The sequence below is a fragment of the Oratosquilla oratoria genome, chromosome 18 (assembly GCF_046742065.1).
Source record: "Oratosquilla oratoria isolate Oo_2021 chromosome 18, ASM4674206v1, whole genome shotgun sequence".
NCBI classification, from domain to species: Eukaryota; Metazoa; Arthropoda; class Malacostraca; order Stomatopoda; family Squillidae; genus Oratosquilla; species Oratosquilla oratoria.
Window position 1 is genome coordinate 5,502,686 of NC_134794.1, and position 23,207 is coordinate 5,525,892.

At 37.7% G+C, this 23,207-nt stretch overlaps 1 protein-coding gene across 2 annotated transcripts in view; it reads right to left on the reverse strand.

Moving 5' to 3' along the window:
* Positions 1–23,207, reverse strand: part of LOC143035018 (dual oxidase 2-like) — a 100,867-nt gene that overhangs the window by 14,567 nt on the left and 63,093 nt on the right. For both annotated transcript variants that reach the window (XM_076201418.1, XM_076201417.1), the window contains exons 20-27: positions 22,120–22,295; positions 21,147–21,725; positions 15,675–15,854; positions 13,515–13,725; positions 11,784–11,904; positions 10,102–10,343; positions 9,424–9,585; positions 9,123–9,278 (exon numbers count right to left, since the gene is read on the reverse strand). In XM_076201418.1, coding sequence (XP_076057533.1) covers positions 9,123–9,278; positions 9,424–9,585; positions 10,102–10,343; positions 11,784–11,904; positions 13,515–13,725; positions 15,675–15,854; positions 21,147–21,725; positions 22,120–22,295 — 1,827 coding nt within the window. The remainder of the gene's footprint in view (positions 1–9,122; positions 9,279–9,423; positions 9,586–10,101; positions 10,344–11,783; positions 11,905–13,514; positions 13,726–15,674; positions 15,855–21,146; positions 21,726–22,119; positions 22,296–23,207) is intronic.

Consider the following 23,207-nt stretch of genomic DNA (forward strand, 5'->3'; position numbering starts at 1 on the left):
TTCATTTTCCTCCTTGATTCTTGCGGTTCTATCTGGGTTATGTTTCTCTTCCATTCCTAATATAATTATACATTTCTTTTTGTCAGCTAATTCTCTTACTATATTCTCCTTCTGTCTCATCACTTTAATAACTGAGTCTTCATTATGTTCTTTCAATTGTTGTTTGACTATGTCAGTGAATGAAACCTTATTCCCTTCTTGAGTTATTCTCCAATTTTTAGCTTCTGTAGCTATTTTCTCTCTGTTTTCATTACTATTCTTCTTCAATTTCTCATTCTCCTCCTTTACATTTCCTAACTGTCTTTTTAGGTCCTCTATTTCTTCAGTTAAGTTTCTGTTAGCCTTCTCTAGTTGTTCCAACCTTTCAATTCTCTGGAAAATGGAGTCTACATTACCTAACTTACGTTCCAAGTCCTCGATCACCTTATCAACTCTCTCCTCTAGTCTTATCAGTCGGGGGGGGGGGGTTGTGTCCCCCCCACCCTCTTTAAATCCCTGGAACATATTCTCGTCACTTTCTACTGTATTGCTCCTCTCTATACTTCTAATCTTTACATTTTTATTTGCCATTTCGTCATCACTGAGCTGGTCCGGTGGTCGTTTCATGTTGACCTTACGCTTGTCTGCTTGGGCCAAGTCCTCCACATCCTCATTTCCTTCCATTTCCCCAGCAATCCCTCCCCTTCTCCTCTTTTCCTACTTACCTACTGCCCCACGAGCAATTTCCCCCCACCCTGTAAATACAAAAAGGTACTTCTCTTTGCGTTGGGATCCACAATTGGCACTTTTCTTCAGAACGTTCTTCAAGCCGTCCGTTCGTTGAAAGTGTGTGTGTGTGTATTTACCTAGTTGTATTTTACGGGAAGGGGAGCTATGCTCGTGGGGTCCCGTCTTCATATCTCATTTTATCTAAACTATTTTTAAATTCATGTATTGTTTTTGCACACACCACTTTCTCATCTAACTTGTTCCAACTGTCTATTACTCTGTGAGGAAAGCTGTTCTTTTTCAAATCTCTTCTATAGCTGTCTTTTTTTATTTTCTTTCCGTGTCCTCTTGTATTTCTGTCATCCCATTTTATCAGATTCTCTCTATCAGTAATTTCTATGCCTTTCATGATTCTGTAAATAGCTATCAAATCTCCTCTCTCTCTTCTTTGCTCTAGTGTCTGTAGTTTAAGTTTTTGTAGTCTCTCTTCATATGATAGTTTTGAGAGTGTTGGTGCCAGTTTTGTGATTGCTCTTTGTATTCTTTCAAGTTTTTTTATACATTTTTTTGTACTTGGTGACCATATCGTTGCTGCATATTCTAATCTTGGTCTTATCAGGGTGATTAGGATTTTCCTCACCATTTCTTCATCCAGGTATGTAAATGCCACTTTGATTGTTCTTATTAAATTATAAGTTTCTCCAAAAATCTTATTTATATGTTTCTCAGGTGACATATTATTCATAACAATGACTCCCAGGTCCTTCTCATTTTCTACTTTTTTTATTCCTTCTTCTCCCAAATTATATGATCCTGTTATTCTATTTTTGCTTTTTCCAAATTCCATTATACTACACTTTTTTGTATTGAACTCCATCTCCCACTTCCTACTCCATTCTTGTACTTTATTTAGATCTCTCTGTAGTGATTCACAATCTTCTTCAGTTTTCACTCTTTTCAGTAGTTTTGCATCATCTGCAAAGAAGCTCATATAGCTTTCAATTCCTTCATCCATATCATTAATATATATAGCAAACATTATTGGGGCCAGAACTGTTCCCTGCGGGACACCGCTTATTACTTCATTCCATTTTGAGTGCTGATCTCTTATCACTACTCTCATTTTTCTTTCTTGCAAAAAGTCTTCCATCCAATTTAGCAATTTACCTTGTATTCCTCCTTCATATTCTAATTTCTTAAGCAACTTCTTATGTGGTACTTTGTCAAAAGCTTTTTTTAGGTCTAGAAATGCACAATCAGCCCATCCATCTCTTTCTTGTATTATATCTATTAGCCTTGAATAGAAACATATTAAATTGGTGACGCATGATCGTCCTTGTCTGAATCCAAATTGCCTTGGATTTAGTACGTTGTTTTTTTCCAAGTATTTTACCCATCTACTTTTGATAATTCTTTCACAAATTTTTGCTATTGTACTTGTTAGAGAGACTGGTCTATAGTTGGTAGGTTCTTCTTTATTTCCTCCTTTATATATAGGTACTATATTTGCTTTTTTCCAATCTTCTGGAACTTTTCCTTCTTTTAAGGAACTGCTTATTATGCTATGTATTTTGTCTGCCAGTTCATTCCTGCATTCTTTCAGAATCCAGTTTGCTATTTCATCTGGCCCATGCGATTTTCTGACATCAAAATTACCCAAGTGTGTCAATATTTCATTCTTTGTTACTTCTATTTCTTCCATAGGGGGGACTTTTTCTTTCCACTCAATCTCTTCAGGTTGTATATTTTCCCTTGTAAACACTGATTTAAAATGTTTGTTCATAATTTCTGCCATTTCCATTTCCTCAGTGTATTCAACTCCTCCTTGTCTCAATTTCTCCAAGTCTTGTTTGTTTTTCAGTTTATTGTTTACAAATCTGTAGAATAGTTTTGGTTGATCTTTACACTTTTCTATAACATCTTTTTCATATTTTCTTTTTTTCTCTCTGCACTTTTGTACATATTCATTTCTATAACCAGTATATATTTTCCATTTTTCAGGTCTTCTGTCTTTTTTCCATCTGGTCCAGGCTTTGTCTCTTTTGTCTTTTAACTCCCTACAACTTTTGTTGTACCAGCATTTTACATATTCTTTTTCTTGTTTTTGTCTTGGGACATACTTTTCCACTCCTTTTTTGTAAATTTTTGTCAAAATATTCCATTTCTCTTCCACTGATGTTTCTTCTTTGTATATTTCTTCCCAGTTTTCTTGTTGGAAGAATTCTCTTATTTTATCAAAGTTTGTTTTTTCATACATCATTCTTCCTTTTCTATATTGTTCATTTCTTTTCATATATTTTTCTTCATTAAGTTCCAGTTCAATCAATATGTGGTCACTTTTACCTATTGGTGTTTTATATTCAATCTTGTCCACTATTCTAGGTTCAGATGTAATTATTAAGTCTAGCCTCGATGGTTCTTCTTCATTTCTATACCTAGTGTTCTCTTGTATCCATTGTGTCATTGAATGGTCAGTAATCATCTCAAGTAGAGCATTTCCCCATGAGTCATCACCACTCTTTACTGTCATTTCTTCCCAGCAGATTTCTTTGCAATTAAAGTCGCCCATCATAACTATTCTTCCTCCGTCTTCCATTATTTTAGTTAATGCTATCTTTGTGTCCTCTAGCATACTTTTATATTCACTCTCCTCCCATGAGGCTGTTTTCGGAGGCACATAATTGATCACAAATTTTCTGCTCTTCTTATCTCTGTCTTCCACTTCTATCATAATCATCTCTACTGTATTCTTTCCATATATGACACCTTTCACGTTTATATCCTTCTTAGTCAGGAACATAACTCCACCCCCTTGCTTTTTCTCTCTGTTTCTAATCCAATAATTGTATGCATCATGTCCTACACTGTTGGGTGGTAGTGGGCCTTTTAATTTTGTTTCTACAATTCCCATTATGTCCGGTTCTTTTTCTTTCAAATAATCATTCAGCTCATTCAATCCTGTTATTAATCCATCTATATTTGTGTAAGACACTCTTAGTTTTCTGCCACTTCCATTGTGTTCTCTGTTTCCCTTATGTTTTTCTTTTGTATGTCGAACTTCCTTAGTTTCATGTTCACTACTCTCCAATAGAATCTCTCTTTCTCTGACTCCGTTCTGTTCTCGTTTTTTGTCTTAGCTTCCAGTCTTTTCTGCTTTTCTTCCTCTCTTTCCTCTTTATTCATTTCTCTTTTTATCCATATCTTTTTGTGTTGTTCACTTGTTGCTAGTTTCCCTGTTTTGGATAAGATATTCTCTGCCGTTGTTTGTGACTTGAATTTAATCTTAATTGGTCTGGTCTTGTCTGTGCTATACTTTCCGAGTCTAAATTTCTCTTCGATTTGTTTCATAATTCCTGGTTCATCTTCCTGAACTGATTCTAGTAATTGGCTTACTTTTTCATTTTCCTCTTTGATTCTTGTGGTTCTATCTGTGTTGTGTTTCTCTTCCATTCCTAATATAATTATACATTTCTTCTTGTCTGCTAAATCCCTTACTATATTCTCCTTTTGTCTCATCACTTTAATAACTGAGTCTTCAGTATGTTCTTTCAATTGCTGTTTGACTATGTCAGTTAATGAAATCTTATTTCCTTCTTGGGTTTGCTTCCAATTTTTACTTTCTTTAGCTATTGTTTCTCTGTTTTCTTTACTATTCTTCTTCAATTCCTCATTCTCCCCCTTTACCTCTCTTAACTGTCTTTTTAGTTCTTCTATTTCATCAGTTAAGTTTTTATTCGCCTTTTCCAGTTCTTCCAATCTTTCAACCCTTTTTAAAATGGTGTTCATATGACCTAACCTACTCTCCAAGTCCTCGATCACCTTATCAACCTTCTTCTCTAGTCTTGTCAGTCGGGGGGGGGTTTGTGTCCCCCCCACTCTCTTTAAATCCCTTGAAAATATTCTCATCACTTTCTGCTATATTGCTCCTATCTATACCTCTAATCTTCACATTCCTATTAGACATGTTATCATCCAACTCGTCTTGGGGTCGTTTGTCTACCTTACGGCGGCCCGTCAGGGCCATTTCCTCCACCTCCTCATTACCTTCCATTTCCCCAGCAATCCCTCCCCCTCTCCTCTTTCCTTACTTTCCTACTACCTCACGAGCAATTTCCCCCCCCCCCCTGCAAATACAAAAAGGCACTTCTCTTTGCGTTGGTATCCACAATCTGCACTTTTCTTCAGAGCGTTCTTCAAGCCGTCCGTTCGTTGAAAGTGTGTATTTACCTAGTTGTATTTACCTAGTTGTATTTTACGGGAAGGGGAGCTATGCTCGTGGGGTCCCGTCTTCATATCTCATTTTATCTAAACTATTTTTAAATTCATGTATTGATTTTGCACACACCACTTTCTCATCTAACTTGTTCCAACTGTCTATTGCTCTGTGAGGAAAGCTGTTCTTTTTCAAATCTCTTCTATAGCTGTCTTTTTTTATTTTCTTTCCGTGTCCTCTTGTATTTCTGTCATCCCATTTTATCAGATTCTCTCTATCAGTAATTTCTATGCCTTTCATGATTCTGTAAATAGCTATCAAATCTCCTCTCTCTCTTCTTTGCTCTAGTGTCTGTAGTTTAAGTTTTTGTAGTCTCTCTTCATATGATAGTTTTGAGAGTGTTGGTGCCAGTTTTGTAATTGCTCTTTGTATTCTTTCAAGTTTTTTTATACATTTTTTTGTACTTGGTGACCATATCGTTGCTGCATATTCCAATCTTGGTCTTATCAGGGTGATTAGGATTTTCCTCACCATTTCTTCATCCAGGTATGTAAATGCCACTTTGATTGTTCTTATTAAATTATAAGTTTCTCCAAAAATCTTATTTATATGTTTCTCAGGTGACATATTATTCATAACAATGACTCCCAGGTCCTTCTCATTTTCTACTTTTTTTATTCCTTCTTCTCCCAAATTATATGATCCTGTTATTCTGTTTTTGCTTTTTCCAAATTCCATTATACTACACTTTTTTGTATTGAACTCCATCTCCCACTTCCTACTCCATTCTTGTACTTTATTTAGATCTCTCTGTAGTGATTCACAATCTTCTTCAGTTTTCACTCTTTTCAGTAATTTTGCATCATCTGCAAAGAAGCTCATATAGCTTTCAATTCCTTCATCCATATCATTAATATATATAGCAAACATTATTGGGGCCAGAACTGTTCCCTGCGGGACACCGCTTATTACTTCATTCCATTTTGAGTGCTGATCTCTTATCACTACTCTCATTTTTCTTTCTTGCAAAAAGTCTTCCATCCAATTTAGCAATTTACCTTGTATTCCTCCTTCATATTCTAATTTCTTAAGTAACTTCTTATGTGGTACTTTGTCAAAAGCTTTTTTTAGGTCTAGAAATGCACAATCAGCCCATCCATCTCTTTCTTGTATTATATCTATTAGCCTTGAATAGAAACATATTAAATTGGTGACGCATGATCGTCCTTGTCTGAATCCAAATTGCCTTGGATTTAGTACGTTGTTTTTTTCCAAGTATTTTACCCATCTACTTTTGATAATTCTTTCACATATTTTTGCTATTGTACTTGTTAGAGAGACTGGTCTATAGTTGGTAGGTTCTTCTTTATTTCCTCCTTTATATATAGGTACTATATTTGCTTTTTTCCAATCTTCTGGAACTTTTCCTTCTTTTAAGGAACTGCTTATTATGCTATGTATTTTGTCTGCCAGTTCATTCCTGCATTCTTTCAGAATCCAGTTTGCTATTTCATCTGGCCCATGCGATTTTCTGACATCAAAATTACCCAAGTGTGTCAATATTTCATTCTTTGTTACTTCTATTTCTTCCATAGGGGGGACTTTTTCCTTCCACTCAATCTCTTCAGGTTGTATATTTTCCCTTGTAAACACTGATTTAAAATGTTTGTTCATAATTTCTGCCATTTCCATTTCCTCAGTGTATTCAACTCCTCCTTGTCTTAATTTCTCTAAGTCTTGTTTGTTTTTCAGTTTATTGTTTACAAATCTGTAGAATAGTTTTGGTTGATCTTTACACTTTTCTATAACATCTTTTTCATATTTTCTTTTTTCCTCTCTGCACTTTTGTACATATTCATTTCTATAACCAGTATATATTTTCCATTTTTCAGGTCTTCTGTCTTTTTTCCATCTGTTCCAGGCTTTGTCTCTTTTGTCCTTTAACTCCCTACAACTTTTGTTGTACCAGCATTTTACATATTCTTTTTCTTGTTTTTGTCTTGGGACATACTTTTCCACTCCTTTTTTGTAAATTTTTGTCAAAATATTCCATTTCTCTTCCACTGTTGTTTCTTCTTTGTATATTTCTTCCCAGTTTTCTTGTTGGAAGAATTCTCTTATTTTATCAAAGTTTGTTTTTTCATACATCATTCTTCCTTTTCTATATTGTTCATTTCTTTTCATATATTTTTCTTCATTAAGTTCCAGTTCAATCAATATGTGGTCACTTTTACCTATTGGTGTTTTATATTCAATCTTGTCTACTATTCTAGGTTCAGATGTAATTATTAAGTCTAGCCTCGATGGTTCTTCTTCATTTCTATACCTAGTGTTCTCTTGTATCCATTGTGTCATTGAATGGTCAGTAATCATCTCAAGTAGAGCATTTCCCCATGAGTCATCACCACTCTTTACTGTCATTTCTTCCCAGCAGATTTCTTTGCAATTAAAGTCGCCCATCATAACTATTCTTCCTCCGTCTTCCATTATTTTAGTTAATGCTATCTTTGTGTCCTCTAACATACTTTTATGTTCACTCTCCTCCCATGAGGCTGTTTTCGGAGGCACATAATTGATCACAAATTTTCTGCTCTTCTTATCTCGGTCTTCCACTTCTATCATAATCATCTCTACTGTATTCTTTCCATATATGACACCTTTCACGTTTATATCCTTCTTAGTCAGGAACATAACTCCACCCCCTTGTTTTTTCTCTCTGTTTCTAATCCAATAATTGTATGTATCATGTCCTACACTGTTGGGTGGTAGTGGGCCTTTTAATTTTGTTTCTACAATTCCCATTATGTCCGGTTCTTTTTCTTTCAAATAATCATTCAGTTCATTCAATCCTGTTATCAATCCATCTATATTTGTGTAAGACACTCTTAGTTTTCTGCCACTTCCATTGTATTCTCTGTTTCCCTTATGTTTTTCTTTAGTATGTCGAACTGCCTTAGTTTCATATTCACTACTCTCCAATAGAATCTCTCTTTCTCTGACTCCGTTCTTTCCTCGTTTTTTGCCTTAGCTTCAAGTCTTTTCTGCTTTTCTGCCTCTCTTTCCTCCTTATTCATTTCTCTTTTTATCCATACCTTTTTATATTGATCATTTGTTGCTAGTTTCCCTGTCTTGGATAGAATTTTCTCTGCTGTTGTTTGTGACCTGAATTTAATCTTAATTGGTCTGGTCTTATCTGTACTATATTTTCCGAGTCTGAATTTTTCCTCAATTTCCTTTATAATTTCTGGTTCATCTTCCTGGACTAATTTTAATAAATTGCTTACTCTTTCATTTTCCTCCTTGATTCTTGCGGTTCTATCTGGGTTATGTTTCTCTTCCATTCCTAATATAATTATACATTTCTTTTTGTCAGCTAATTCTCTTACTATATTCTCCTTCTGTCTCATCACTTTAATAACTGAGTCTTCATTATGTTCTTTCAATTGCTGTTTGACTATGTCAGTGAATGAAACCTTATTCCCTTCTTGAGTTATTCTCCAATTTTTAGCTTCTGTAGCTATTTTCTCTCTGTTTTCATTACTATTCTTCTTCAATTTCTCATTCTCCTCCTTTACATTTCCTAACTGTCTTTTTAGGTCCTCTATTTCTTCAGTTAAGTTTCTGTTAGCCTTCTCTAGTTGTTCCAACCTTTCAATTCTTTGGAAAATGGAGTCTACGTTACCTAACTTACGCTCCAAGTCCTCGATCACCTTATCAACTCTCTCCTCTAGTCTTATCAGTCGGGGGGGGGGGGTTGTGTCCCCCCCACCCTCTTTAAATCCCTGGAACATATTCTCGTCACTTTCTTCTGTATTGCTCCTCTCTATACTTCTAATCTTTACATTTTTATTTGCCATTTCGTCATCACTGAGCTGGTCCGGTGGTCGTTTCATGTTGACCTTACGCCCGTCTGCCTGGGCCAAGTCCTCCACATCCTCATTTCCTTCCATTTCCCCAGCAATCCCTCCCCTTCTCCTCTTTTCCTACTTACCTACTGCCCCACGAGCAATTTCCCCCCACCCTGTAAATACAAAAAGGCACTTCTCTTTGCGTTGGGATCCACAATCTGCACTTTTCTTCAGAACGTTCTTCAAGCCGTCCGTTCGTTGAAAGTGTGTGTGTGTGTGTGTGTGTGTGTCAGAAGGACCCCGCCGTATACGGTTAAGCACATGACAGTCCACAGTTTTGGACCTCCGCTTACCAGCGTGATGGTCCTGAAGTCAAACTTGCTCTTGAAGGCGGTGATAAAGATGTGATTTCTCACGATATTTCTCTTGTCCATTTTCTCCACCTCGCACAGGATGTCTGTCAGCCATTCAAACTGTTTCTGGCTGCGGGTCACCCACAGAAAGTATATCTGGAGTCAGAGAAGAACAGTCATAGAATCGGTGGACGAAAGTAAAGAACTAAGAGGTCTCGTTTAGAGATGTAGATCCTGCAGTCCTTATATTCTGTGAACGTGAAATGCGACGAAAGTGTTTAACAAGATACTAGGTTCTTACTTTCTTCGTCTTGAGGACGTAGGTGGGCGATTGGGTCTTGTAGATGAGGTCCTTCAGGATGGAGGCAAAAGGCGTTACACCAATGCCGCCCCCAACAAAGACGGCCACTTCGTAGTTCCCCCACGACTGGTGGCCTTCTCCGTAAGGTCCGTCGATGTAAACCTGAGATGAATAACAGAAACTTAGTATAAATAATTGGGAGACGTCATTGGGCAGAAAAATAATATATGGAATAAAATTGAATTAAAAAATCATAAGAAAAGAAGAAGAATGAAGACCTTCGAAGACATTCCTGGACTGTGGGTTCTCGAGTTACGCCGAAGGACCATGCATTGTCTAGTTATCCTCCCGACTCTCATCTGAGTGTTAGGATTCCTAGGATTCTTTGACGTTTGCCATAAAAGTGCCTGGGAACCAAGTTTTAGCATTCCAGAAGAGGGAAGAGAAACTAGCTGGTGAGGCCCAAAATCCCTTCCGGCTTCGGTGATGGCCGAAGATTTTAATTTTTTATAGCACTCATGTCTTTCCTCTCTAATTCATTCTCTTCCTTTTTCTATCTATCTACCTCTTTCCCCGCCCCTCTCTCTCGGCCTATCTTACACACGCACACACACACACACACGCACACAAAAATAGGAGACACAAAAGTCGACATCAAAGATGATCTTAATTACTTACCGGGTGGTACCGGAAATCTTTATCATTTTTGATGGATTCATAGTCCGGGTAGACGGTGCGCAGCTTGTTTGTCCACGGACCCACGCCGCGGATGTGGAGAGTGAGGTTGGGCTCGTGCGGCGCCGAGGACAACGTGAACGGATGGTACTCCAGATCGCTGATGCCCAGGGAGGCAATCCGGATCCACTGCCCGGACAAATAGCTGAAGGATGTGCTTCTCTTTATTTCCATCATGGTCACGTCTGTTGGGGAAGAAGAATCCAACGTGGGTCTTCAAGAGCGAGGAAGATGGGAGATGGCGGTGTACAAAAGAATTCAATGAAACAGAAATTTCGAAAAGAGTGTTCGAAGTAAACGTCTTTTGGGGGAGAAGAATCCAACGAGGGTCTTCAAGAGCGAGGAAGATGGGAGATGGCGGTGTACAAAAGAATCCAATGAAACAGAAATTTCGAAAAGAGTGTTCGAAGTAAACGTCTTTTGGGGGAGAAGAATCCAACGTGGGTCTTCAAGAGCGAGGAAGATAGGAGATGGCGGTGTACAAAAGAATTCAAAGAAACAGAAATTTCGAAAAGGAATTCCAAGTAAATAGAGATTTTGAAGCAGCAGTTCGAAATAAACAGAAATTTCGAAAAGAATTTGAAGTAAACGTCTGTTGGGGGAGAAGAAACCAACATGGGTCTTCAAGAGCGAGGAAGCTCGGAGATGGCGGTGTATAAAAGAATTCAAAGAAACAGAAATTTCGGAAAGGAATTCGAAGTAAATAGAGATTTTGAAGCAGCAGTTCGAAATAAACAGAAATTTCGGAAAGAGAATTCAAAGTAGACGGAAATTTTGAAGAAGCATTTCGAAATAAATAGAAAATTCGAAAAGAGAATTCGAAGTAAATCAAAATTTCGAAGACGGAATTCGAAACAGATATTTCGAAACATAGTTAATAGATATCTTGAATATATAAAAACAATGGTAAAGGCCCTAAGTAGAATATTTTCCTACAAAATAGATGGCGTGACACACGGCGTTATGCACAACAGAATATATTTTTACACTATAAAAAAAGAAGAAGAATGAAGATCTTCGGAGAAAAGAAATTCGTTGTTAGAAGATACGAAAGTGAGATTCATAGTTCATCTTACAAATCTGTGAAAACATTTAACTCGCCTAGACGCCGAGTGAGTCAGAGCGTCGTTACTTGCGGCGAAGTGCGTGGTGATGATGTTCGAACCCTGTTATCAGCGAGCTGAACTAATGGCATAGTTCATTCAATTCCACGCTACAAAGTGTAAAGCGCACCATCCTAACATAGGGTTGAGGGGTGACATTAAACCAAATCGGTACCTCAATATCATGGTACATTTTCTAGGTCTTGTTTCGAGAGAACTCAATTTTATTCATATGAGTGGATGGACTAAATTCAAATGGTAGGATCGATCCTGTACACATCGCTATAACCACGTGGCATGGAACGCGCGTTATGTCGCCCACAAGGGTAGACCTGACGCGACTTTGACAGTGCGACCCTGCTTGACCCGATCTAACCTCTTTTTTGTTCTCAAAGTAGCATCGGTACAATCATGAACCTGGGGTTTGCGCCTCCCCCTCCCACCCCACCCCCCTCGTGTTGAAGATGTCAATGAAATACATGCAAAGGTAAATTTGGAACGCGGTTCCTCGTGGTGACTTACTTGAAGGAAGGTGATGTACTTTGACGACCTCGATCTTGAACTTGTTCCTCGAGATGCTGTACAGCTTGTCGAGGACGAAGAGGACGCAGGGGCCCAGGAAGAAGAAGTGGAAGAAAGGCGGCTGCAAGAAGAAGCAAAGTACTCGTGTCAGTCTTCGTTGGTGATTCTGAGATCTCCAATTCGGAGGCGCGCTGTCTAGGCCCAGCGGCTCATACTTGTACCCCAGAGTTATGTGTTGCTGTTCCCTAGCCTCTTTGAGATTATTTCAGCACTAAATTTAATCATAAAGTATGTACCCCAGAGTTATGTGTTGCTGTTCCCTAGCCTCTTTGAGATCATTTCAGCACTGAATTTAATCATAAAGTATCCATTAACTCATTTTTGATCATCTAAACACACACCCCAGCTGCTTCGAAAGTGTCATCTGGTAATTGCCATGGAAGAATATAGATTATGTTATCCATTCAGGTTGTTCAGTGGACTGAATATTCTCTTACTGACACACAAGCTCTATGTACTCAGTAATTTAGGGGCTTTAGTGATGCCCCCACTGACCAGAGTTATGCAGCATTATGCTATGATTGTAGACTAGTTTCCACAGGAATATGAATGTTGGTGACTTTTGACTTCTATTATCCCTGCTTTAGGGTGCAGACCTTGAATGATTATTGTTTTTTTACCATTAGTGTCATTGTTATTGTTATTATTATTATTGTTGCTATTGTTGTTATTTTATTTATCTATTTATCTATTTATTTATTTATTTATTTTCGCGTTTGGACTGGTAATTTCTGCGCGAATGATTGTCCAAAAAGAATTCACTCTTCATCTCAGAGTTGAATGGGTCATGTAATGACTGAATTGTGGGATGAATTAGAGCGAGTGAATGGTATTTCTTTCGTGGAAAGCAAGTTTGCAGCCAGTTACAAGTATGTCAACAGAAATATATTTAGTTCTGAAAACTGTTAAAGTATAAATCCTATCATCGTAATCTCCGTATGATACAAACAACTTAGGTCTAGACAAGAACAGGTCATTTCACTTCAGAAAGAAATCAGACGATCTGACGTCACGGAGTTGTGAAACAGTTAACTGACGCGTCTTATGACGTCATATCGTGGCTGTTTTATGACATCATATCGTTGTTGTTTTATGATGTTATATCGTTGCTGTTCAGACCTTGAGTAAGAGAACAAGAAATATGGATCGTACTATTAATCCTTTCGCCAGCCTTGGCGAACGCTTTCTGCCATTAGAACAGCGTTTCTCAACCAGAGTTCCCCGGAACCCTGAGGTTCCGCAAAAGGTCCCTAAAGGTTCCGCGAGAACAAGTGTGATAAGGTAATGCACTTTTGATTTTATATTTAATTTCATATACGTAATATAATTAAACACGCACGACATATTCTTGGTTATTGTAATAATGTAATATCTAACCTATTATTACGATGAAAATAAAATGAGAAAGATATAGTATATGTTTTTTTCAGGGGTTCCTTGAGACATACAATTTATTTTAAAGGTTACGCAAGAATAAAAGGTTGAGAAACGCTGCATTAGAAAACTTAAATCAACTTAGCTTTCTTGGTTTATCTAGTTTACTGGCTGATCTACCCGTAATTTCCTTAAGTGTAGCCAATGCTGGACTAGACTTCTATTTTCTAAGGGTAGTAAGCATTCACCAAGGTCATCGATTTTTTTTTTTTTTTTTTTAAAGACGTTCCTGTGTACCTGGACGAGCTGTCCGGATCCGTGGAGGAGGATGAGGAAGTAGAAGATCGGGTAGGAGTTGTGGGTGATCCAGAAGAGTCTGAAGAAGTTCCTCCTGGCGATTGGCAAGGCGAAGATGTAGATGAGAGCTGCCTGAAGAACGAGCGCCACGCCCGTAAGGCCCGTGACCGTTTCCCAACACCAGTAGTGGAACTTGGGCAAGACGTGGGTTCTGAAGGAGATGTCGCAGGGATAAGACAAATGGAGATTGAGATGGAAGCAATGACGACAAAACCTTAAGAGAAATTGTAAATAGAAGGATACCTATCTAGGCCACCATCGAGATTAAGATGGTGATGCAAACAAGGTCATCATAATAAAACAACAGGGCAGGACTCGCAGTAATGGGTATAAACTGAACAAATTTAGATTTAAGAAGGAAATAGACAAGAATTGGTTTACTAATAGGGTGGTCGATGAATGGAATAAACTTAGTAACCATGTAGTAAGCGCTGAAACTATCAGTTGTTTTAAAAAAACGATTAGACAACTTTATGGATGGGGATGACAGGTGGTAATGGATACGGAGCTGCCTAGTGTAGGCCTTATGGTCTCTTGCAGTCTCCTTTATTCTTATGTTCTTATATATGTTCTTGTGACAACAAAACCTTAAGAGATATTGTAAATAGAAATATAGAATAAGACGTGGATATGCTTATTTGTTGTAGTTGTCACCGTTGCTTGCATTAGAATCCCTATCTATAGAGGCCATCGAGATTAAGATGGGAACAGTGACGACAACAACTTAAGAGAAATTGTAAATAAAAATGTAAAATTAGACATGGATATGCTTATTTGTTGTACATGTCACCGTTGCTTGCGTTAGGATCCCCCCTATCTAGGCCATATTGTTGGAGTTATCGTCAATTAACTCTTATTTCAATTAGTATCATCAATATCATTATTGTCATTATTATTACGATAATCAACCTTTTTTATCGTTATTGATGCCATCACTGTCATTCCACATGCACTAGCTGATCTAGAATAAAAACACGTGGCGATGACGCATTCGTTTAGTTGTGGGTTCGAATCCCGCACCCCTTTCCGATCCCCAACACTGACTGTTACCTGACCTTAACAGTCCAAGCGCATAGGGCAAATATAACGGCCTAGGGTGCAGCTACGCGCCTCCTGACGTAGACCTTCCTGTCTTTAGTATGCTTTCTGATACATGTCAGAGTATTACAGCAACACTCAAAGTAACTATATTACTTGGTTACTTGGAGGAAACCATTGTTTTGGATCGACAGGAGGAAATACTCCAGACGTGGACAAATTTTTTGGTCAGAATTGTGATTTCATATGAGACCCAGCCGTCAGCGAGTTTCGAACCGAGGTCCGCGTGGCGCAGATCCCACACAAACGGCTGGGTTTCATTATTTGAATGACATCACTGCCACTAATGATTTATTCCATAACTGTATTTTTGTAATATCGAGGTAGACCTCAACAGTCACAGTTGGTGAACAGTTTGGGTTAGTACATATATGAGCATATGTGAGAAATTCGCAAGTGAACAGTGATATCAATCTGATAAATTTATGGCCGTCGCGCATAGGACTCGAACCTACCACTTTGAGGCCAAGAGGCTACCGAGACGGTGCCTTAATCCGCTTGGCTACTGGAGGTACAAAACTCTCTGAACTCTGAACGTTACTGGTTCCCGAGATTAGGAAAGATCGCTACCTCCCACCCCATTTCCTTTTTCACCAAAGAGCAGACCTCAGCTCGTAGAAGATAGGTTCGAGTCCTATGCGCAACGGCCATAAAATTATCTGATATGAACATATGTTTTCACATTCACTCATTTGAGCTGTGGAACTCTGACTGAAGAGGTAAGATTAATATGCATCAACCCGCTTCAACTACATTATAATTTTATTTCTTGATTCATCCACAGCTATTCCAATGAACAGAATGAAAAAAATAATTACTGTTCAGTTGTTCAGGTAAACAAGTTAAACATTGATGGCAGAGTAAACATAGATGAACTTCGACGTTCCGTCACAAAATATCTGACTGAGCTTCCAGAATGAAAAAAAGAATAAAAACAATATATTATTTAATAGATAATGGTGTTAACTTTTTGACATAAAGACAGAAGTAAACGGTACGTACGACCGGAAGAAGTTCCTGAAGAGGCAGGTGAGGTCGGATGCCGTCTGGGTTGAGATATGGTAGAAATTGATCGCATGGCCTATGGTGTGTATCACCGACCAGAAGAGAGCCCAGAACGCGAAGTATCGGTGAAGGTCGATCATGTAGTCAAATGGGAAATAGGGATGCAGGAAGGATTCTCTGAAACGGAAAGATAATTATATCACCAGGCAGAAAAAGACGATCATATGGAGGGTGAGATCACAGAAGGGACGTTCGCTACAATAACATGGACAGGGAGAGGCAGAAAAAGACGATCATATGGAGGGTGAGATCACAGAAGGGACGTTCGCTACAATAACATGGACAGGGAGAGGCAGAAAAAGACGATCATATGGAGGGTGAGATCGTAGAAGGGACGTTCGCTACAATAACATGGACAGGGTGATCGTAAAAGTAACTTTCGCCATGGAATAGTGAATGCGGTTGTGCACGGTCAAGTCTGTTTAATTCTTTTGACTGATACCGTATCAGTCAGAAGGGCATCTTATACGGTGGATAAATATTAACAATATCGTCGCCCTCATAAAGAAATTGCCTAAGTAGTTTCTTCGCCGATTTCTGGTACATTTATAAAACAGATTTTTTTTGTTTTTCAATTTCCCGAAAAAATTGAAAAAAAAAAAAAATTACTTAGGTACTCTCTCTATGAGGCTGACGATATTCAAGTTTTGTTGATATTCTCTTTTTAAGCTGACGTGCACACACACACACACACACACACACACACACACACACACTTTCAACGAACGGACGGCTTGAAGAACGTTCTGAAGAAAAGTGCAGATTGTGGATCCCAACGCAAAGAGAAGTGCCTTTTTGTATTTACAGGGTGGGGGGAAATTGCTCGTGGGGTAGTGGGAAAGTAAGGAAAGAGGAGAAGGGGAGGGATTGCTGGGAAAATGGAAGGTAATGAGGAAGTAGAGGACTTGGTCCAAACAGACCGCCGTAAAGTAAACAAACGACCACAAGACGAGCTGGAGGACGACGGAATGTCTAATAAGAATGTAAAGATTAGAAGTATAGATAGGAACAATACAGTAGAAAGTGATGAGAATATTTTCAAGGGATTTAAAGAGAGTGGGGGGGGACACAAACCCCCCCCCCCCCCGACTGACAAGACTAGAGAAGAAGGTTGATAAGGTGATCGAGGACTTGGAGAGTAGGTTAGGTCATATGAACACCATTTTACAAAGGGTTGAAAGATTGGAAGAACTAGAAAAGGCGAATAAAAACTTAACTGATGAAATAGAAGACCTAAAAAGACAGTTAAGAGATGTAAAGGTGGAGAATGAGGAATTGAAGAAGAATAGTAAAGAAAACAGAGAAACGATAGCTAAAGAAAGTAAAAATTGGAAGAAAACCCAAGAAGGAAATAAGGTTTCATTCACTGACATAGTCAAACAGCAATTGAAAGAACATACTGAAGACTCAGTTATTAAAGTGATGAGACAAAAAGAGAATATAGTAAGAGATTTAGCAGACAAGAAGAAATGTATAATTATATTAGGAATGGAAGAGAAACACAACACAGATAGAACCACAAGAATCAAAGAGGAAAATGAAAAAGTAAGCCAATTACTAGAATCAGTTCAGGAAGATGAACCAGAAATTATGAAACAAATCGAAGAGAAATTTAGACTCGGAAAGTATAGCACAGACAAGACCAGACCAATTAAGATTAAATTCAAGTCACAAACAACGGCAGAGAATATCTTATCCAAAACAGGGAAACTAGCAACAAGTGAACAATACAAAAAGATATGGATAAAAAGAGAAATGAATAAAGAGGAAAGAGAGGAAGAAAAGCAGAAAAGACTGGAAGCTAAGGCAAAAAACGAGAACAGAACGGAGTCAGAGAAAGAGAGATTCTATTGGAGAGTAGTGAACATGAAACTAAGGAAGTTCGACATACAAAAGAAAAACATAAGGGAAACAGAGAATACAATGGAAGTGGCAGAAAACTAAGAGTGTCTTACACAAATATAGATGGATTAATAACAGGATTGAATGAGCTGAATGATTATTTGAAAGAAAAAGAACCGGACATAATGGGAATTGTAGAAACAAAATTAAAAGGCCCACTACCACCCAACAGTGTAGGACATGATGCATACAATTATTGGATTAGAAACAGAGAGAAAAAGCAAGGGGGTGGAGTTATGTTCCTGACTAAGAAGGATATAAACGTGAAAGGTGTCATATATGGAAAGAATACAGTAGAGATGATTATGATAGAAGTGGAAGACAGAGATAAGAAGAGCAGAAAATTTGTGATCAATTATGTGCCTCCGAAAACAGCCTCATGGGAGGAGAGTGAACATAAAAGTATGTTAGAGGACACAAAGATAACATTAAATAAAATAATGGAAGATGGAGGAAGAATAGTTATGATGGGCGACTTTAATTGCAAAGAAATCTGCTGGGAAGAAATGACAGTAAAGAGTGGTGATGACTCATGGGGAAACGCTCTACTTGAGATGATTACTGACCATTCAATGACACAATGGATACAAGAGAACACTAGGTATAGAAATGAAGAAGAACCATCGAGGCTAGACTTAATAATTACATCTGAACCTAGAATAGTGGACAAGATTGAATATAAAACACCAATAGGTAAAAGTGACCACATATTGATTGAACTGGAACTTAATGAAGAAAAATATATGAAAAGAAATGAACAATATAGAAAAGGAAGAATGATGTATGAAAAAACAAACTTTGATAAAATAAGAGAATTCTTTCAACAAGAAAACTGGGAAGAAATATACAAAGAAGAAACATCAGTGGAAGAGAAATGGAATATTTTGACAAAAATTGACAAAAAAGGAGTGGAAAAGTATGTCCCAAGACAAAAACAAGAAAAAGAATATGTAAAATGCTGGTACAACAAAAGTTGTAGGGAGTTAAAAGACAAAAGAGACAAAGCCTGGACCAGATGGAAAAAAGACAGAAGACCTGAAAAATGGAAAATATATACTGGTTATAGAAATGAATATGTACAAAAGTGCAGAGAGGAAAAGAGAAAATATGAAAAAGACGTCATAGAAAAATGTAAAGATCAACCAAAACTATTCTACAGATTTGTAAACAATAAACTGAAAAACAAACAAGACTTGGAGAAATTAAGACAAGGAGGAGTTGAATACACTGAGGAAATGGAAATGGCAGAAATTATGAACAAACATTTTAAATCAGTGTTTACAAGGGAAAATATACAACCTGCAGAGATTGAATGGAAAGAGAAAGTCCCCCCTATAGAAAAAATAGAAGTATCAAAGAATGAAATGTTGATACACTTGAGTAATCTTGATGTCAGAAAATCACATGGGCCAGATGAAATAGCAAACTGGATTCTGAAAGAATGCAGGAATGAACTGGCAGACAAAATACATAGCATAATAAGCAGTTCCTTAAAAGAAGGAAAAGTTCCAGAAGATTGGAAAAAAGCAAATATAGTACCTATATATAAAGGAGGAAATAAAGAAGAACCTACCAACTATAGACCAGTCTCTCTAACAAGTACAATAGCAAAAATTTGTGAAAGAATTATCAAAAATAGATGGGTAAAATACTTGGAAAAAAACAACGTACTAAATCCAAGGCAATTTGGATTCAGACAAGGACGATCATGCGTCACCAATTTAATATGTTTCTATTCAAGGCTAATAGATATAATACAAGAAAGAGATGGATGGGCTGATTGTGCATTTCTAGACCTAAAAAAAGCTTTTGACAAAGTACCACATAAGAAGTTGCTTAAGAAATTAGAATCTGAAGGAGGAATACAAGGTAAATTACTAAATTGGATGGAAGACTTTTTGCAAGAAAGAAAAATGAGAGTAGTGATAAGAGATCAGCACTCAAAATGGAATGAAGTAATAAGCGGTGTCCCGCAGGGAACAGTCCTGGCCCCAATAATGTTTGCTATATATATTAATGATATGGATGAAGGAATTGAAAGCTATATGAGCTTCTTTGCAGACGATGCAAAACTACTGAAAAGAGTGAAAACTGAAGAAGATTGTGAATCACTACAGAGAGATCTAAATAAAGTACAGGAATGGAGTAAGAAGTGGGAGATGGAGTTCAATACAAAAAAGTGTAGTATAATGGAATTTGGAAAAAGCAAAAACAGAATAACAGGATCATATAATTTGGGAGAAGAAGGAATAAAAAAAGTAGAAAATGAGAAGGACCTGGGAGTCATTGTTATGAATAATATGTCACCTGAAAAACATATAAATAAGATTTTTGGAGAAACTTATAATTTAATAAGAACAATCAAAGTGGCATTTACATACCTGGATGAAGAAATGGTGAGGAAAATCCTAATCACCCTGATAAGACCAAGATTGGAATATGCAGCAACGATATGGTCACCAAGTACAAAAAAATGTATAAAAAAACTTGAAAGAATACAAAGAGCAATCACAAAACTGGCACCAACACTCTCAAAACTATCATATGAAGAGAGACTACAAAAACTTAAACTACAGACACTAGAGCAAAGAAGAGAGAGAGGAGATTTGATAGCTATTTACAGAATCATGAAAGGCATAGAAATTACTGATAGAGAGAATCTGATAAAATGGGATGACAGAAATACAAGAGGACACGGAAAGAAAATAAAAAAAGACAGCTATAGAAGAGATTTGAAAAAGAACAGCTTTCCACACAGAGTAATAGACAGTTGGAACAAGTTAGATGAGAAAGTGGTGTGTGCAAAAACAATACATGAATTTAAAAATTGTTTAGATAAAATGAGATATGAAGACGGGACCCCACGAGCATAGCTCCCCTTCCCGTAAAATACAACTAGGTAAATACCACTAGGTAAATACACACACACACACATAGTTTCCAGCTGGAGAGATCAGACGTACTATCTAGATCTGAAAGTCAAGGAAAACAACTTAGTTCATAGTACACATTGTCTTGCAGCACAAGTTTCAAGTAGTAATCATAATTATTGTGTTTAATACTAAAATAGTGAAAGGCGGCACAACTATTGTTTATGTGACTATTAGTTTACTAGATACTCAATCCTTAAATCGTTGTTATTATTTTACCCAACATATAAACATTTGTGTACACACACTAACACTGCTTCTAGCTATAACAATGACATTTGCTGGAATTCACATACTAAAATAGTGAAAGGCGGCACAACTATTGTTTATGTGACTATTAGTTTACTAGATACTCAATCCTTAAATCGTTGTTATTATTTTACCCAACATATAAACATTTGTGTACACACACTAACACTGCTTCTAGCTATAACAATGACATTTGCTGGAATTCACATATGCCTTTAAAGCCCGTCAGCTACGATGCCACTAACACTGTGTCCAGCTATAACAATGACATTTGCTGGAATTCACATGTACCTTTAAAGCCCGTCAGCTACGATGCCATCGTCCTTACCTGAGGTATGAAAAAGTGTTCCTACACATGGTGACAAGGAGTGATGAGAAAGTAAACATCATGGCTGAGGCAGCCCCTCTGGTGACAGTGACGCCGTAGCCTGCGATGCGCCTCAGCCCTGCATGTTCTCTCTCCACGCTGTAGTAATAAGCACGTTCCGCGAAGACCCAGAACATAACCAGGGTGTACAAGAGAGCCCAGAAGATGAGCGTTTGTTTATTGTAGATCTTTCTCATAACTGACATCAAGGATTTTTGCCACTCCTTCTTGGTGCCATCAGTGACATTCTCCAAGTCGACCTGGTCCTCCTCTGGAGGAGTCTCCTCCTCTTCCTGGTTGGGAGTTTGAGGTTGCTGGTTAGGTAGAGAACCGTATAAAGAGAATCTCGTTTCTTTGCGGGATGCCACATTGTGTGTGGCGTCAATCCTCAGTTTCTGGAACACGTCGCCTTGTGTTGCAAATAGACGGGCGAAGTCCTCCCGATTTATGCACTGTGTGTGATGCAGATTCAGCGATTCCATGGCCGTCTTCACTATGTTATCCAAATCATATCCTTTGCCTTCACTCCCAAGGGCAGACCTGAGGAATGGAGAGTCACCAGAAGCAACTAAGATCATGTTCAGTGACTTATAATCTAAAAGTAAGGAATAATTTAAGGGTAGACCTGAGGTCATCTTAAGAAGAAACTAAGATCATGTTCCATAACTTATATCTAAAACTGAGGAATGATTCAAGGGCAAACCTAAGGAATGGACAGTCATCTTAAGAAGCAACTGAGATTATATCCCATAACTTATATATAAAACTGAGGAATGATTCAAGGGCAAACCTAAGGAATGGACAGTCATCTTAAGAAGCAACTGAGATCATATCCCATAACTTATATATAAACATGAGGAATGATTATGTCATTTTCTTTAAAAAGCCGAACTGGGTCAACTTAATGCAATGGCGAAAACTATGAAATACTTACTTGAAGAACGTTTTGAGTTCATTTACGCAAATTTCACCAGATTCATCCAAATCGTAGATTTTGAACAAAAGGTCTGCCTTTTCCTCAGAAGTGCCTTTAGCAAAAGTGACCATCAAGCTCCAGAACTCCTTTAGTGTTACAAAACCGTCTTTATCTTTATCTATCTGCTCGAACAGCTGAAAATAGTGCAGATGGAAGAGGTAATCTCTGAGTTAATTGATAATTGAAAATAGATCAAAGTTTGGACATTACACGAACAACTGAAAATAGTATACGTGGAAGAGGCAATTTTTTAGTTAATTGATCATTGAAAATAGATCAAAGTTTGAACATTACACGAACCGTCATCTTTATTCATCTGCACGAACAACTGAAAATAGTGCAGATGGAAGAGGTAATCTTTAAGCTAATTGATCATTGAAAACAGATAAAAGTTTGAACATTACACGAACCGTCTATATCTTTCTCCATCGGCACGAACAACTGAAAATAGTTAATTGATAATTGAATATAGACAAAAGTTTAAACATTACACGAACCGTCATCTTTATTCATCTGCACGAACAACTGAAAACAGCATTGGTCTTCCTTCTATAATAGAACATCTGATTTTCACTCCATTTATCCTATCGCGCAATGAAGATTTCTGATTGGGTCCTTTGGGTTTCGTGCGAAGCGATATATGGGTTGAAATTTGGTGTCTTTTCTTCTTTGTCCTTTGTTAGACCAAAAAATCGGGGAGCATTTGGAGGGTACTCGGAGTATGAACGGTCATGCACGAATTATTTCCGAAATAGCATCGTTAGAGAAGCACGGCCCGGCGAGATGCGCCGGCGTTCAGTAGAAAGCACTAAACGCAGTGAAGGTTTTTGATTGGGTTCTTTGGTTTTCCGCAAAGTGTGCACGCACAAACACCATGACGTGAGCGCCACGTGGATTTAAATTTTATGTCTTACTTTCCTTCTTACTCTTCGTTCTTCGTTGGACCACAAAGTCGGAGCACATTCGGAGCGCGCTTGGAACACTAACGGTCAACGGTCGTGAGGGTCTTGCATCTGTTGTATTTCTAGTTGCTATAGTGACTGGAT